The sequence below is a fragment of the Ostrea edulis genome, chromosome 5 (genome assembly GCF_947568905.1).
Source record: "Ostrea edulis chromosome 5, xbOstEdul1.1, whole genome shotgun sequence".
Taxonomy (NCBI): Eukaryota; Metazoa; Mollusca; class Bivalvia; order Ostreida; family Ostreidae; genus Ostrea; species Ostrea edulis.
The window spans coordinates 87,359,760-87,375,372 of NC_079168.1; the positions used below are offsets into that span (position 1 = coordinate 87,359,760).

General features: G+C 31.9%; 1 protein-coding gene across 2 annotated transcripts in view; it reads left to right on the forward strand.

The window, feature by feature from the left end:
- The window catches only part of LOC125652678 (uncharacterized), a 45,386-nt gene that overhangs the window by 2,979 nt on the left and 26,794 nt on the right, over positions 1-15,613 (forward strand). Inside the window, exons 3-10 of one of the 2 annotated variants that reach the window (XM_048882032.2) lie at positions 177-274; positions 1,443-1,596; positions 1,786-1,919; positions 4,365-4,509; positions 5,524-5,657; positions 7,447-7,570; positions 9,710-9,846; positions 10,391-10,520. In XM_048882032.2, the coding sequence (XP_048737989.2) occupies positions 177-274; positions 1,443-1,596; positions 1,786-1,919; positions 4,365-4,509; positions 5,524-5,657; positions 7,447-7,570; positions 9,710-9,846; positions 10,391-10,520 (1,056 nt within the window). Of the gene's footprint in view, positions 1-176; positions 275-1,442; positions 1,597-1,785; positions 1,920-4,364; positions 4,510-5,523; positions 5,658-5,686; positions 6,906-7,446; positions 7,571-9,709; positions 9,847-10,390; positions 10,521-15,613 lie in introns of those variants that run through there. The other variant, XM_056166627.1, reaches the window with a different exon arrangement.

Genomic DNA, 15,613 nt, shown 5'->3' on the forward strand with positions numbered 1-15,613 from the left:
GGTTTATAGTGATAATTAGGCTTCCATATTTCACATGTGTATTCCTAAGGTGCCAATCAGTGTTTGGGTATCCGAATTACTAAATTGCTGCTTACGTACAGGGGCATCAGTCTTTTACAAACACATGTTGTTGAATTAAAACATATATTATAATGTATTATGAATGATATTTACAGGACCTGGAAGAAAATGGTTTTAGAAAATTTATTGGTGCATCAAAAAAGGGAAAGGGAGATGACAGGGTATATCCGTCACATATTCAAAGTCTCATAGAGTAAGTGAAAATATGCAAAAACTGCTTAAATCAACACCTGTGCAATCCGTATCACTGGGCATTCTGACCCTTATTTTTATTCTCGAGTTTATAAGGTTATATATATAGTATATATAGTATATACAGCAACAGTTTATTTTCATATGGGAATCATAAGCTCAAGCAAAAGGATTAGGATTGACGACATTTTATTAACAGTTATATTTTAGGAAAGTTCTGAAAATGCATGGTTTTAAAAATGTGTGTACTATTGTGTATTCCGTATTTTATGCAAGTACTTTAGATCGCAAATGACTCGTACATGTCAAATCGCGAGAACATAAATACACGAGTGATCTGACGTTGATCAAGAGTTTTTAGATGTGGTTTAGCAATATAAAAATGAAAGCAAATAATTTTTATTTTGTGAATGATGTTTCTTGCTAAATAATGCAATATTAAATTCCTCACATATAATCAGGAATTTACAGTAATTGTTTCTATAAATTTAATTCTGTAAATTTTGAAAACAAGGCTTGAAAATTTGTACATTGAATTTAAAACAGCTCAAATGTTGTGCCTGCAGTTTAATATTGGTTCACTATTTGGCTGTCTTTCTCAACATGTTTTCTCAGACTAGAATTTTATTATTACCCATCATAAAAAATATCCATTGAATCAACATATAACAATACCATACCTAAACAACTTGAGCATCAGTAATCCTAGCAATACCGGAGCCTGCATCCTATAATGATGTCAAAATTCAATGAAACAACTAAATTGATAAGAGGAATCAAGAATAAATGAAACACATTTTACCCATGATATGTTTAAGATAAATGTAAGCATCAGTAATTAAATAATGACATGCTCAAGATAAATGTAAGCAAGTAATTAACTAATGACGTGCTCAAAATAAATGTAAGCAAGTAATTAAGTGAAAACATTTACCCATGATATGCTCAAGATAAATGGAAGCAAGTAATTAACTATAATGATGTGCTCAAAATAAATGCAAGCAAGTATAAATTAAGTGAAGACATTTAACCATGACATGGTCAAGATAGAGTGGCCAGGTAAATGAAGATAGTTGCCTAATTTCAAAATCACCCCAACTATCATCAAATTTTAAATTTAAAGTCTTCCTTTGATATTGAAGCTGATGTATATAGGATTTATGTTTCAGAAAGGACAGACCAGAGAAGCTACAGAAAGAGGTCATAGATCTGTGCATTTTCTACCTCACAAAGATGCCACACGTTCCCCCATTTCACTCCTTAGAGGTAAAGCGGGGGCACGACAGGGCACTGGACATCATTAAGGACTGTCATATATTCAAGGTAGTTGCATTCATGTTCATGCTACATATCCTATTAAGTTTTTAGTATCTATTGTGTTGTATAATTTTTTGGAGAATTATTAAGATTTCTTGCTCTTATATACTCGTAAGAATAATTTTACTATATATGTGACCATGCTTACATATACATGTTGAGTTGATGATGAATATTCATGAATGTGACTTTCAGGAACTTAAGGATATTGATTACCTGAAATCCATTTTTAAAACACTCCAAGAGTTCATATTTGACCCAGCCTTCCCACAGAGAAATGAGATGCTTGATCTCACTAAAACAATGGTTAAGCAGAGCATGAAAGTCATGTAAGGATGCTTTATTTGATATATTTCACTATATTAGGACAGCAACTGTCAAACATGCTCTGTATATACATGTACCATGATCAATGGCTAGAGGGTATTTAGAATTTTATTTAACAGACTTAGGGAAGGAATTTTATGATACAACTTTGTAGTACATGTACTACTATTTGAAAATTATATAATATTTTGATGTTCTTTATCTATGACAAGCCCTTTTACTATTTATTTGAAAAATAAGATATCTCTTTAAATCAAAGAGATATCTCTTATTTTAAAGAGATATCTCTTTAAAATGAGAGATATCTTTTAATCTTAAGAGATATTTCTCTAAATAAGAAATATCTCTTTCACTTAGAGAAATATCTCTTTCACTTAGAGAGATATCTCTTTCACTTAGAGAGATATCTCTTTTACTTTTAGAGATATCTCTTACACTTAAAGAGATATCTCTTTTACTGTAAGAGATATCTCTTAAACTTAGAGAGATATCTCTTTCACTTTAAGGGATATCTCTTTCACTTAGAGAGATATATCTTATACTTTAAGAGATATCTCTTTCACTTAAAGAGATATCTCTTTCACTTAAAGAGATATCTCTTTCACTTAAAGAGATATCTCTCTAAGAATTCCTAGAGAGATATCTCTCAAAGTATAAGAGATATATCTTTAATCGTTGAAAAAGAGATATCTCTCAAAGAGAAAGAGATATCTCTTTCCAATATTTTTATTAGTTTGAATACTTAAGGAATTCTCCCTAAAACGGAAGCCCGCCAAAGCAAATCTTACCATGATGGCTGGGGTGTTACTAAAACGCAACGGAAAATGGAACGGAACGGAAAACGGAAAATATATTATAATACCAATGTTAACTAGGGTGAAGTTTACGACCAATAGTAAGAGGTATTAACAGATTTATTTCATAATATATGAAATAGCTAACAAGCTAACACGGAATTCTATACAAGTATTTAGTTTAAAAATTAACCGCCAGAAGTTCTCCCTATTTAGGATTGGAGTGCTGCGGTTACTAAATCTCCTGTTAGTTAAAAAATAATAAATCAAACACAAGGTGACTAAATAAGATCATGAATTATTATTTATTGTTTTATACATATCACACTCCCTGTTGTAAGTACACACATACACGGTATTATGTGTAAATACATGTACATGTGCATTAATGACGTTTTGCCACCGGGGGGGGGGGGGGGGGGGGGGGGGGAATGTTGGGGGGGGGGTGTTATAAACCACGTGTGTTCTTTTCATTCTCTACCCATAGGTGTCACTGCTCGCTAACACCTCTGTCAATGCCAAAATTTCAAAATTCTTGTAAAATGCCTTGTAAATTCTTATACTAACGTTTTACTAAATTCGCTTACTCAATTTATGATGCAAAATTTTAAGATAAAGTTGTTTTATTGCTTGTAAACAATTCCCAAATTGTTGATTTTAATCAAAATGAATCACACACACACACCCCGATTTTTACCGTTATCTTATCTACATTAATCATTTGAATCTTTTCCGTTCCGCGTTTTAGCAATACCCTGATTGCTGCAATCCCGTGGGAAGATTTTGCTTTTACCGCATGTAAAATGTATACAGGTAACAAAAAACAAAGACAATAAATTAATGAAATATGCAAGCTAGACTAGATTTTGCCTCTCGGCAACTTGACAATGTTACCCCCAACAACCTCTTCAATCTTTCCCGCCATTTGTACACTAGAAGTATTTTGCTTGGTTAAAAAATAGGGTTACATCATTTCAATGACAATGCAACAGGGAGAAGTCATTATGATCACCGGGGGAAAAATCTAAAGAGATATCTCTTTAGGTTAAAGAGATATCTCTTTTTGAAAATTTAAAGAGATATCTCTCTAACTTAAAGAGATATTTATTTTTACATCGATAGAGAGATATCTCTTTATGCTAGAGAGATATCTCTTTCTCTTTGAGAGATATCTTTCTAGCTTTGAAAGATATCTCTCAAAGAGAAAGATATATCTCCCAAGTGTAAAGAGATATCTCATTTGTTTAAAGAGATATCTCTTTAAACAAAAGAGATATCTCTTTTGGTTAAAGAGATATCTCCCTAGTGTAAAAAGATATCTCTCTAACTTACAGAGATATCTCTTTAACCAATAGAAATATCTCTCTTATTTAAAGAGATATCTTATTCTACGAATAAATAGTAAAAGGGCTTGCCATATTTATCAATGGAATTTTCAATGTAATGATTGAAAGATTAAGATACATCACGTAATACTATATACATTTATTCAGTTTACAAAACACACCACATGATTATATATACTGGTATACCAAAAGCAGATATCTTAAGTACGTTTTGCAGGTACATAAGTTGGAAAATGATTGTATATCAACCATTCATAATGGAATTCTTAAATCAATCACATTATATCAATTTGGCTTTCTTTTCTAGAGAAAGGGATAATCCTATTTCTGTATATGGAAGTACACTTCAGTTTCTGAAGGAGGTGGCCACCTATTCTAAAGTGACCAAATTTCCCCGTCTCATTTCTTCTTTTGAAGATTTGTATTGCCTTGTTCGGAAAGAACAAATTAAGGTATTAGCTACAACATGAACTTCATTGATGTGTGTTTTTTTTAAACCCAAATTCAAAACTGTGTATAGAAGTACATTTTGTGTAATAGATTATTATGTTTCCCCCATGTTTCTGATATAATAGTATAAATGATTGTGGAGATAGAACAAGGTTGTGCTGTAAGTAAGGGTCACTCTCTGCGGGTAATTTCTACAGTCATCAGTCTGTCATACAAACATCATGCAGTCTGACATTCAGTCAGTAAAGTGTCCATCTACATGTATTTGTCATTCCATCAAGGAAAAAGACAATGGAAAGTGATCAAATTCATAAATACAGAATACAAAATAGAGAGTTGGGCAAACACAGACCCTGGAAACACCAGAGGTGGGATCAGGTGCCTCGGAGGAATAAGCATCCTCTATATTAACTGGTCACACCTACCATGACCCCTATATTGTGATCAGGTAAATAAAGTAATCCGTAGTCAAAATCAGTATGTAAAGAATGCCCTAACAATCAGTATGAAACATGTCAGACAAATTCTACCCAGTGATTGATATAGCTTGCATTTAATTTTTGTATTTGCAAATTAGATCATTACATGTATAACAACCATAGAATTTGTGAAATGCTTACCCTAAACAAGATGATTGACACTCCAGTAACATTAACTTATTGTCCATAGTCTGATTTAAAATTGATCAGAACATGCTCTCATGCATCAAATCAATTGCAAGACATAAACTTCACATGCAGGTGATAATGGAATATTGCTAAATAAATATGGGAAGTTGACAGTGGAGAAGCTGCATGAAGTCATGAATCAACAGTTGAATTTTGGTTGATCAGTGTGCTTCAACCATAATTCATCATTATATTATCATCATACAGTGCCTCCTTGTTTTAATTTAATCCCCCCTATTTAAAATAAGTTTTTTTTAAAGTACTTAAGATAATTATGAAATTGAATTAATCAGATCTTCTTAGTTCATGTATGTCAGATTTACAAAGATATGTATTGGTTATACACAGAAAGAGCCTAAACTGTTTGAGACCTGGGCACCAGTCGCTCTGGAGATACTCCAAAAGGGACCCCGGCTAAGTAAGACTGGGGAGCTAATTGCAGAAATGATGTATGAATACAGGGAGCATGCAAAACCTCAAAAGTAAGTTGAAATTTATGAACAATAAAACGTGGTTATACAGCGAACATTTTTATAATGAATTCATAAGTGATTTTTATTTCCTGTAGGTTTAAACATATTATGAACTTATTGTATATAGCAAATTACATTTATATAACGAATGAAAATTGTTTGTCCCCAGCACTTGGCTATAAGTGTGCATTACTGTAGTTGTATATATTAAATTTTACAACATTGCAGACGTCCTGATCGCGGTAGGTCAGCTCAGTGGTAGAGCATTCACTTCGTAACCAAAACGTCATCCAATGGCCGTGTCAAACTTAATTAGAAGTAAACATAGATAGTGATTGCTCTTTGTCAAATGCCCATCATTTAGAAGTGAGAATCACAGGTCTTTTGGATATGACCTTAAAGCAATACAAGCTGTAACTGACGGTATTTTTTCAACTATCCAATTATGCATTAAATAACACCTATCGGTATAACTAATATAATCCCCAAGATCTGAAGAAAAATTCAGCAAAATTAACAAGGGAATATACCTACAATGAGGGTTTCGTTTAAACTGCCATTGTGTCATATACAAGGACATATGGGAACGAGAATTGCCGAACATAATCAGGTTGCTGAAGACCGAGGTTATATACAGAGACGGAAACTGACGTGAGTAAATACACATGTGGTTTGTTTTAAAATATTACATCATTTCATGAATGACAAGAAGTACATTAAGTGTAAGAAAGTAATGATTATGCAAATGTGCTGCTCAAATAAAATTTTGATGGTGAATTTTCTATAAAATTGGCATGATAAATTGTTTACAGATCTGACACATGCTCAGTGCCTCTCTTTCGCTTTTTCCGAACTGGTGACCTTCGAGGTCAAAGCACATCAGAGATTACGAGCAGGAATTACTGACAGGATGACAATGATTCGTGAATCGACATTTTCTGCTGATTTGACGGCCGGGTTTATTGCTTCAGATTCATTCTGATTCTATTATTTGTATTCAATCACAAATATGTTAAATATTTGTTCTTTTATTTTTCAATTTATTTGCCGTCAGTTACAGCTTGTATTGCTTTAAAAATGGAGGTCCCACATTGCAACAGGCATTGGCACGTTAAAGAGTCCTCACTGCCCTGGGTGCTAAGCATGCATGGGTCTAGATTTGGTGTCATCGCTTAGAGCTGGTGACTTCTCAATATGGGTGAAAAATTCTCGAAACAAGCATTGCAGAACTTACAGCTTGTTCATTATTTGCACCAGGTGAATTGATCCTTAAAAACAAATACTTTTGAATTATGAGATTTCTTAGGGCCAAATATTCGTGGATATCCAATAAATTTCAAACCATAACAAATACACAATAAAAATGTTTCAGTGTCCACAAAATTTATACATTGTAACAAATCTGTAAAATAATGGCAACAAATAATTTGGCCTTAAAGAATTTATATGATTCCGCAATAAGAGTAATTTTTGTGGGCAGTCCTACGGATTTGTAGATATCCTAAAATTGTTCAGTGTATTTTTTTTTTTAGACATTTTTTAGTTCATGAAGTTTATTTTAGATGTGTGTGTAATATTGTCCTTGTTAAAGTTTTCAAAATATCTAACCTGTATAAATCGTTCATGTGATCACATTTAAACAAATTAATTTATGTAAATGGAACTTTACTGCTGAATTCTCTTGAAACCCAGAGCATGTGGGGTCATTTAATTTTATTCCTAGACCCAACACGCATTACAAGATGAGTCTTAAATTGTTTTAGTTGATTTTTATTGAGTATCAACCATTTCTTTTCAGAACGTATGACAAGTTGTGGATCCCTATACTAATTCAGTGTGTAAAATGGCAGTTTCCCAAGACTTTAGACGCTACTTCTCGAGTAATCTCAGAAAACCAGTGGGTTCGCTGTCTGAATTGGAAGGTACAAGATTTTTTACTGTGAAGCTATCTAAACAATCAAATGCTTTCTTTGTTGTTTCATTGGGTGATGAAGGTAGCTAGCATATTGCAGAAAAAATTTATAACCCACTTACACGGGTTATGTAAAAAATTTTGCAATGATTGCTATCTTCATCACCAGGTGAAAGAACAAAAAAGACATTTTATTGTTTATATTTATATTTTTATGCATTGTTTTAAGAATTTAAACTAAATTTGAATACTAAATATCATATGGTTGACCCATTCGTTAAGTTAAACGTAACAGCCAAAGCACCCTTTGACCTTGATGACGCTTCATATTTGGTAATTATTACACAGACAGGAAGAATTAAAAAAGCGGATTGAACTATAGTTTGCAACAAACATGCATTCATTGTCGTAGATGAAAGCAATGTCAATTTCCATAGAAATATAAGAGAAAAGATTCAATGAATGTAGATTTTTAAAGATATAGACATGGCATGAACCTTTTAACGCTTGGTAAGAGTGTGAAGTTATTATGATATGTCGATGAAAATGGTGTTGACTTTAGTTTTCTTATTATAAAAAATATGTTATTTTCCTGTGATGAAGGCAAAAACAATTAGTCATCAGACAATTAGTTATCTATCCAACAATTAGTCATCTATCAGACAATTAGTTATCTATCAGACAATTAGTCATCTTACAATTCATCATCAAATCAGACAATTAGTTACCTGTCAGACAATTAGTCATCTATCAAACCATTAGTTATCTATCAGACAATTACAAACTATAGTTATATATCAGACAATTAGTCATCTATCAGACAATTAGTCATCTATCAAAGAATTAGTTACCTATCAGACAATTAGTCATCTATCAAACGATTAGTCATCTATCAGACAATTAATCATCTATCAAACAATTAGTCATCTATCAGACAATTAGTCATCTATCAAAGAATTAGTTATCTATCAGACAATTAGTCATCTATCAAACAATTAGTCATCTATCAGACAATTAGTCATCTATCAGACAATTAGTCAACTATCAGACAACTAGTCATCTATCAGACAATTAGTCAACTATCAGACAATTAGTCATCTATCAAAGAATCAGTCAACTATCAAAGAATTAGTTATCTATCAGACAATTAGTCTTCTATCAGACTATTAGCTGTCTACCAGACTATTAGCTATTTATCATACTATTAGCTATCTATCAGACTATTAGCTGTCTATCAGACTAGCTGTCTATCAGACTATTAGCTGTCTCTCAGGTTATTAGCTATCTATCAGACTATTAGTTATCTATCTGACTATTAGCTGTTTATCAGGCTATTAGCTGTCTATCAGACTATTAGCTGTATATCAGACTAGCTATCTATCAGACTATTAGCTGTCTCTCAGGTTATTAGCTATCTATCAGACTATTAGCTGTCTCTCAGGTTATTAGCTGTCTATCAGACTATTAGTTATCTATCAGACTATTAGCTGTCTATCAGACTATTAGCTATCTATCAGACTATTAGCTATCTATCAGATTATTAGCTGTCTATCAGACTATTAGTTATCTATCAGACTATTAGTTATCTATCAAACTATTATCTGTCTATCAGACTATTAGTTATCTATCAGATTATTAGCTGTCTATCAGACTATTAGCTGTCTATCAGACTATTAGTTATCTATCAGACTATTAGTTATCTATCAGACTATTAGCTGTCTATCAGACTATTAGTTATCTATCAGACTATTAGCTGTCTATCAGACTATTAGATATCTATCAGACTATTAGCTATCTATCAGACTATTAGCTATCTATCAGATTATTAGCTGTCTATCAGACTATTAGTTATCTATCAGACTATTAGTTATCTATCAAACTATTATCTGTCTATCAGACTATTAGTTATCTATCAGACTATTAGCTATCTATCAGACTATTAGTTATCTATCAGACTATTAGCTATCTATCAGACTATTAGTTATCTATCAGACTATTAGCTGTCTATCATACTATTAGTTATCTATCAAACAATTAGTCATCAGTCAAATAGTCATCTATCAAACAGTTAGTTATCTATCAGACCATTAATTTGTCTATCAGACAATTAGTTATCTATTGATACTTTAAAGGAGTGTTTCTTTTTCAGGAAAACATAGAGGCAGCCAAAGAAATTATTCAGACACTGCTTGATATGGATTTCAATTTGTATGATGATGGTGATGACCTAGAAAAGGTAGCTGATAATGCAGGAAGTGTACTGGAGGATCTAATGGAAAAACTCAAGTGAGTGCAGCTTGAAGACTGTGTAACCACTTACATTCTACTAACATTTCTGTGCTATACACATCTATTTCAATGACTGAGAATTCCAACAGAAATGTCAGCAGAATGTAAATATAAGAAATATAAACTTGATCATTGAGAATACATGAACTGCAATGCTTCATGCTGACAGACTTTTCATGAAGCATTAACACATAAGTATTGCTGACCCCTTATTCAATTGAAATGTTTTCACATATATATGTTAATGACTTAATACATAAAATTTCTAGCGTCAATCTTCAAAAAGTTTATAGTTTGTCGACTATGAAAAAAGAATTTGTGAATGAATTGAATCAACATTACATGCAGCAAATGAAAAAAATGTACAGATATTTCCAATGATTTTCTCTAAGGTAAAAACAATTCCCTGTGATTTCCAAATATTGTATGAAATGCGATAAGAGTTTTTAGATGCAAAATCATGCAATATAGATTTGTTTACTATTATGTTGACAACAAAATGCTTACACACTGACTGATACCAGTGTGCTTTTCTCAACAGAATTAGTAAATCCCATGTCACTTGTGAGCCTTTAGTAACCGAGCTGGGCATGAAACTTTTGGAAAATCACGAACATTTTGACAAATTATTCAGATTCTTGAGAGAAGCAGTCGCCTTGGCATCACTCAAGGTCAGTAAATTCATCAACATAATCTTGAGGTCAGATCGTTAATAAGGTTGATACTGTATGTACTATAAGATAGATATGCAAAAAGTAGGTTTTGATAGGTGGAGGACTTTAGATACATTATACAGTTGTTGACTGGGCTCAAGGACAACAGCTGTTTTGTTGGACCCAAGAACAGATCTGTTGCCCGAAGCCTATGGCTTCGGGCAACAGGTCTGTTTGAGGGTCAAACAAAACAGCTGTTGTCCGAGGACCCAGTCAATAACTGTTTTGTTATACACCTTCATTTCTTAGGTTGTTATACCAAATCCACATGGTTTGTTGACTTTAAACGGGACAGTGTGATTGCGTACATTTATCACCAATTCCACTAGTTTAAAACAAAACATACCCAATATCCTAATTCATAATTATCTTTTTTCATGTTTCTGCTCTGCTTTTCATCTAATAAATTCTGTATTTCATCATCAGTTAAATCAGCGAACATCGCCATTACATAAACAAATCAGCAGACCAAGAATTATGTGACTTGCGTATAAAAGCTTTAACAAGAATGTAATAGAAATAAGTATAGGCCTAAACTTCATTTTAATACAATTGATTGTAGGAAAAGATGAACACATTTTTTTTTTTTATTCTTGCTGTTCCAAATTTGAAATTTCATCTTCCATTGCTGTCGCAAAATGTGCATCCGCTATTTCTCTTTATCCAAACGACACAAAAATATAACTCGAGTTAGCATCATATGACGTCATCGGTCAACAGTCTTTTTTAACAGTCGATTTTAACAGTTCTGGGTCCAACAGTCGCCGGAACAGTCGAAATGTTGAATTTTTTTCGTAAGGAGTTATATAGGAACTGTTTTATAGGGGTACGTTGTATAACAAAATTGTTTACAAAATTTCCAGTACAATTGATATCACTTGGAATGAATATGGTTACCACACAAAATGTTATGTCAGAAAATAACCAACATATTGAAGATATAGACTAAACTGAGTTATATAACTATGGTCTTATGTAATACTTAACATGGTTCCGTCCTCCTGTGACGTCATTAGATTTTGCAAAGTCAATGATTTGATAAGATTTATGCATGACAGGAAGATCAATTTTGTTGCAGTCTTTTTCGATAGTTATTGTAAAAAGTCTTGTTAACCATGAAATATTTCAAAAATTTAAGTTATATAGGAATAATTAATTATGTGTTTCAAAATATTGATCCAAGGGCAATAACTCTTGCTTTCCTTGAATTATTTATCAAGTCCATTATGCGATAGATTTCCTTTATTTTTCATGAACATTTTGTGTGTGTTTTAAAGAAACAGTTTCATAGAATTCTTATGAATACTATTATATTGTTTTAACTAGTTTCTGTGAAATGTTGATAATGCTGTTTAATTAAGGAAAATTGCAATTTTCTGACATTGATAACAGGTATATGTGTGCTAATAGATAAAAAATTTATTAATACTGCAACATACTTATTTTATCATTTTTATTTGTTATTATTTAAAAATATATTACATGTATTGAAGAATCAACAATAAGATATAAGATTGAACCTATAATTCTAGAATGGAGTAATTACCTTAACGTAACTCGTGCTAAAATTTTATTCAATGACTCATTTGAGCAACTTGTATGTCAAAACATGATTTCACCATCGAAAGAGTTATACAAGCTTTCAATTATAATGTATGATTTTTTAAGGAAATTTTGCAAAATGATTAAAAAGAATTTTGTTTGCAAATACATGTAAGAGATTTTAAAATCCAAACTGCTCTTTGATTTGATGCATGATATAGATATCTTATAAAACCTGCCAAAAAGGCTCATGTACACTGTAGATGCTCAAGTTTTTTAAATAAAAAAATCTATGAAAATTATGGGGAAAAGATTTGGTCATATTTTTTTTAAATCTACCACTAAAATCTTAAAGAAGCATGTCATTTGAAAAAAAGATATATTACTTAGACAAATGCACTGTATATTTTAAAAAGAAATTGAAAAAAAATGACCAAATTTCAGCAATATCGCTATTTTTTTTAAAATTTTAACCAAACCAGAGAACAAAGTACCGATTACTTAAATCAAAATTGATAGAAATTACTAAAATAATTATATTGCTAATTTTATGCACTTTTCATCAAGAAATAAGTTTTCTCTATAAATTCATTTAGTTTGTAAACTATAGATGTTCTAATTTTTTAAATAAAGAAATAGGAGCAAGAGAATGTAGTTTGTTCTCTATAATTACTTATATACAATTCCAATTAGGCTTGGTTCAAATTCTTTTTTGCGGTCTTTATTGTATATTCATATCATGCATCAAATCACAACAAAATATGGACTCTAAAATCCATTATTTCCAAATAAAACACCTTTTTTATCCATCCAGAAAAAGTCTTTAAAAATTCATATGCATTAATTGAGAGCTTGTATCACTCTTTCAATGGTGAAATCATACTTTATACAATTTGAAGTTGTTTTAACGATCGAACCATTAAATAAGATTTTGGTGTATTAAGCCACCTTAAGGTAGCTCCATCCTCAAGTGACTTATCAATATTGAAAGTGGAAAAACTGTTAATTTCCACTCTATGTAATTTAATTTAATGAATAACCAAAGAAAATGTGTATGTTAATTGCCATCCTTTTAAAGATGTCAGAAGTACATGTATATGCAGTTTGTGAAATAACATTTCACAAACTGCATATACCGGCGGTTTCATAGGTGATGCACTGATTGGCTAACATAAAGTTCACATGTTTGATTTTAATTAGATTAAGGTCACATAATCGCTTTAAGGACAACAGCTAGATTTTGCGCTTCTGTGCACATGTGCCAAGAATCAAACTGACGATGTACGTAAATGTATGTACAGCAAAATAAACTTTCGTTATTAAGAAGACAAAAACACACTAAATATATCAGAAAGCCATTGTTTCACGCTATGAATTTGTGACAGTTCATATGAATAGATATGACAATGTGTTGGTGTTTTTTTCATTAATGCATATTTTACCATATATCAAAATTTGAAGAAAATCTGCAAGTTATGAGCTATAAAATTGAGCACTGTTCGTTATCTTCTTCTTGAAAGGTGAAGATAACGAACAGTGATCAATCTCATAATTTCTATAAAAAATACAGATTTAAGAGAAGGGCAGTTACGGACCCCTGGATATACCAGGGGTGGGATCAGGTGCCTAGAAGGAGTATAAGCATCCCCTTTGTACCTTTCATTAAGTAGAAACAAATAAGGCCTGTTGTTCTTGATAAGTAGATACATGTAGTAATAAAAGTAATTTTAAGAATGGCAGTTATTTTCTCAGGGCTACTAGGTCTTTGGAAGGGCTGACAACTTTTACAAGCAGCCAGCCTTAGCTGCATGTCTAGTTAATTTTACAGCAAGTTCCAAACACTGCTATATGTCAACATCAAAAATCACACATTTTTGTTAAACAGAATGATAAAAATTTGTTGAAATGGCCAAATTTAATTGCCAACATCAGTTTTAAAAAACTGCTAATACAAAAATATGTGTTTGGATATTAGGGAAACCATTGTATAATAGATATGCTGCAGTAGAGGAAAGTCCATCATAGGACTAAGGAGTTATTGCCTTTGACAACATTTTTTAATCATAGATAATTGATTATTTTCAGTATCAATAGTTTACCATTTTTTTTACTTATCCGGTGAATAAAATTCCTCAGATATATTTCTACCATGCTTAAAGTTTAATCTATAAAGATTTTTGCAAAAACCTATGACATCACATGAAGATTGGTCTACCTTAATCAGACAGAGTTATATTACTGTGGTCTATACTTAATGACTGATTCATTACTGCGGTATATATTATACTTTTATAATCAGACTGAGATATATGTATTTTATAATGGTATAATGTTATACTAATTAAATTAGACAGATCGAGTTACATTACAGCGAGTATGATTTGATAGTTATACTTAAAGCTGACATGAATTAATAAATATAGTATAATTCTATATGTCCGCCATATTTCTTTGCTAATCCGCCATATTAGTTGGATATTCTATTGTTATATGTATCAGGGTTCGCATGGTATATAAGGGGACGAGATTTGCTACGCTTCACTTCACATCAGTGTCTTCGATTTACCTGTGCGGGTAGCTTCGACAGGTAACACGTACATCTCCGATACTAATTTATAGGACATCAAGAAGAAATGAAATCATGTTTTGAAACACCACGCAGTGCTCAAAATTACAATAAACATATCGTACAGTAGTAAATCATTCTAAAAGCTTTGGATAATGCCTTTTCTTTACATGAATGTGTGTACATTTGCAATAAATATGTCAAAACTATACAACAACGCGGAGAAATATTTCATCTATTATCTAGATCTATTGATGAAATGGAATAAGCAAAGGGTATAAAATCTATACCATTCACACTTACTTCAAGCCAAATGCAAATACATAAATGCTACTGTATGTATAAAGAAGACATGGTCATGTATGCTCGCCATGAAAAAGCATCGAATGCAGATGACTATTTACCTGGGTCTACTTGTAATATCTGTAAAGGACTGAAGATGTACGTGTACACTTGTCAAAGATACTCAAAGTAGTAGTAAAACTCCCTTTATTAGCATAATCCATGAAACAAAACAATATACCCCATGTGTATTCCAACAGTAAACAACATTGTCCATTGTACAGACTGTGACACACTTAGCCCATGCCGATCAGCTATCTTCAATCAGGGGAAGTATCAGAGTAGAATATTTACCCTGTATTGTGCATGAATCCTTATACCGTATGATTTACTTGTCGGAGTATTGCAGATTTATAAATCAGGAAATCATTTTGGTACATAAATTGTTTGTGCATAGATAATTTGCATATACAACACTGCAGAGTGTATGGGATGAGAGAGAGAGAGAGAGGGGGGGGGATTCAAATGATGATCTTGTAATAATCGTGCTCTTATTAAGACAAATGATATCGTTAATTCAATATAAGAAAACAGTAACTCAATATTGCTCTCATTAATTGATAATACAGATTTATTTGATTCATTTAAAGCACGCAATAAT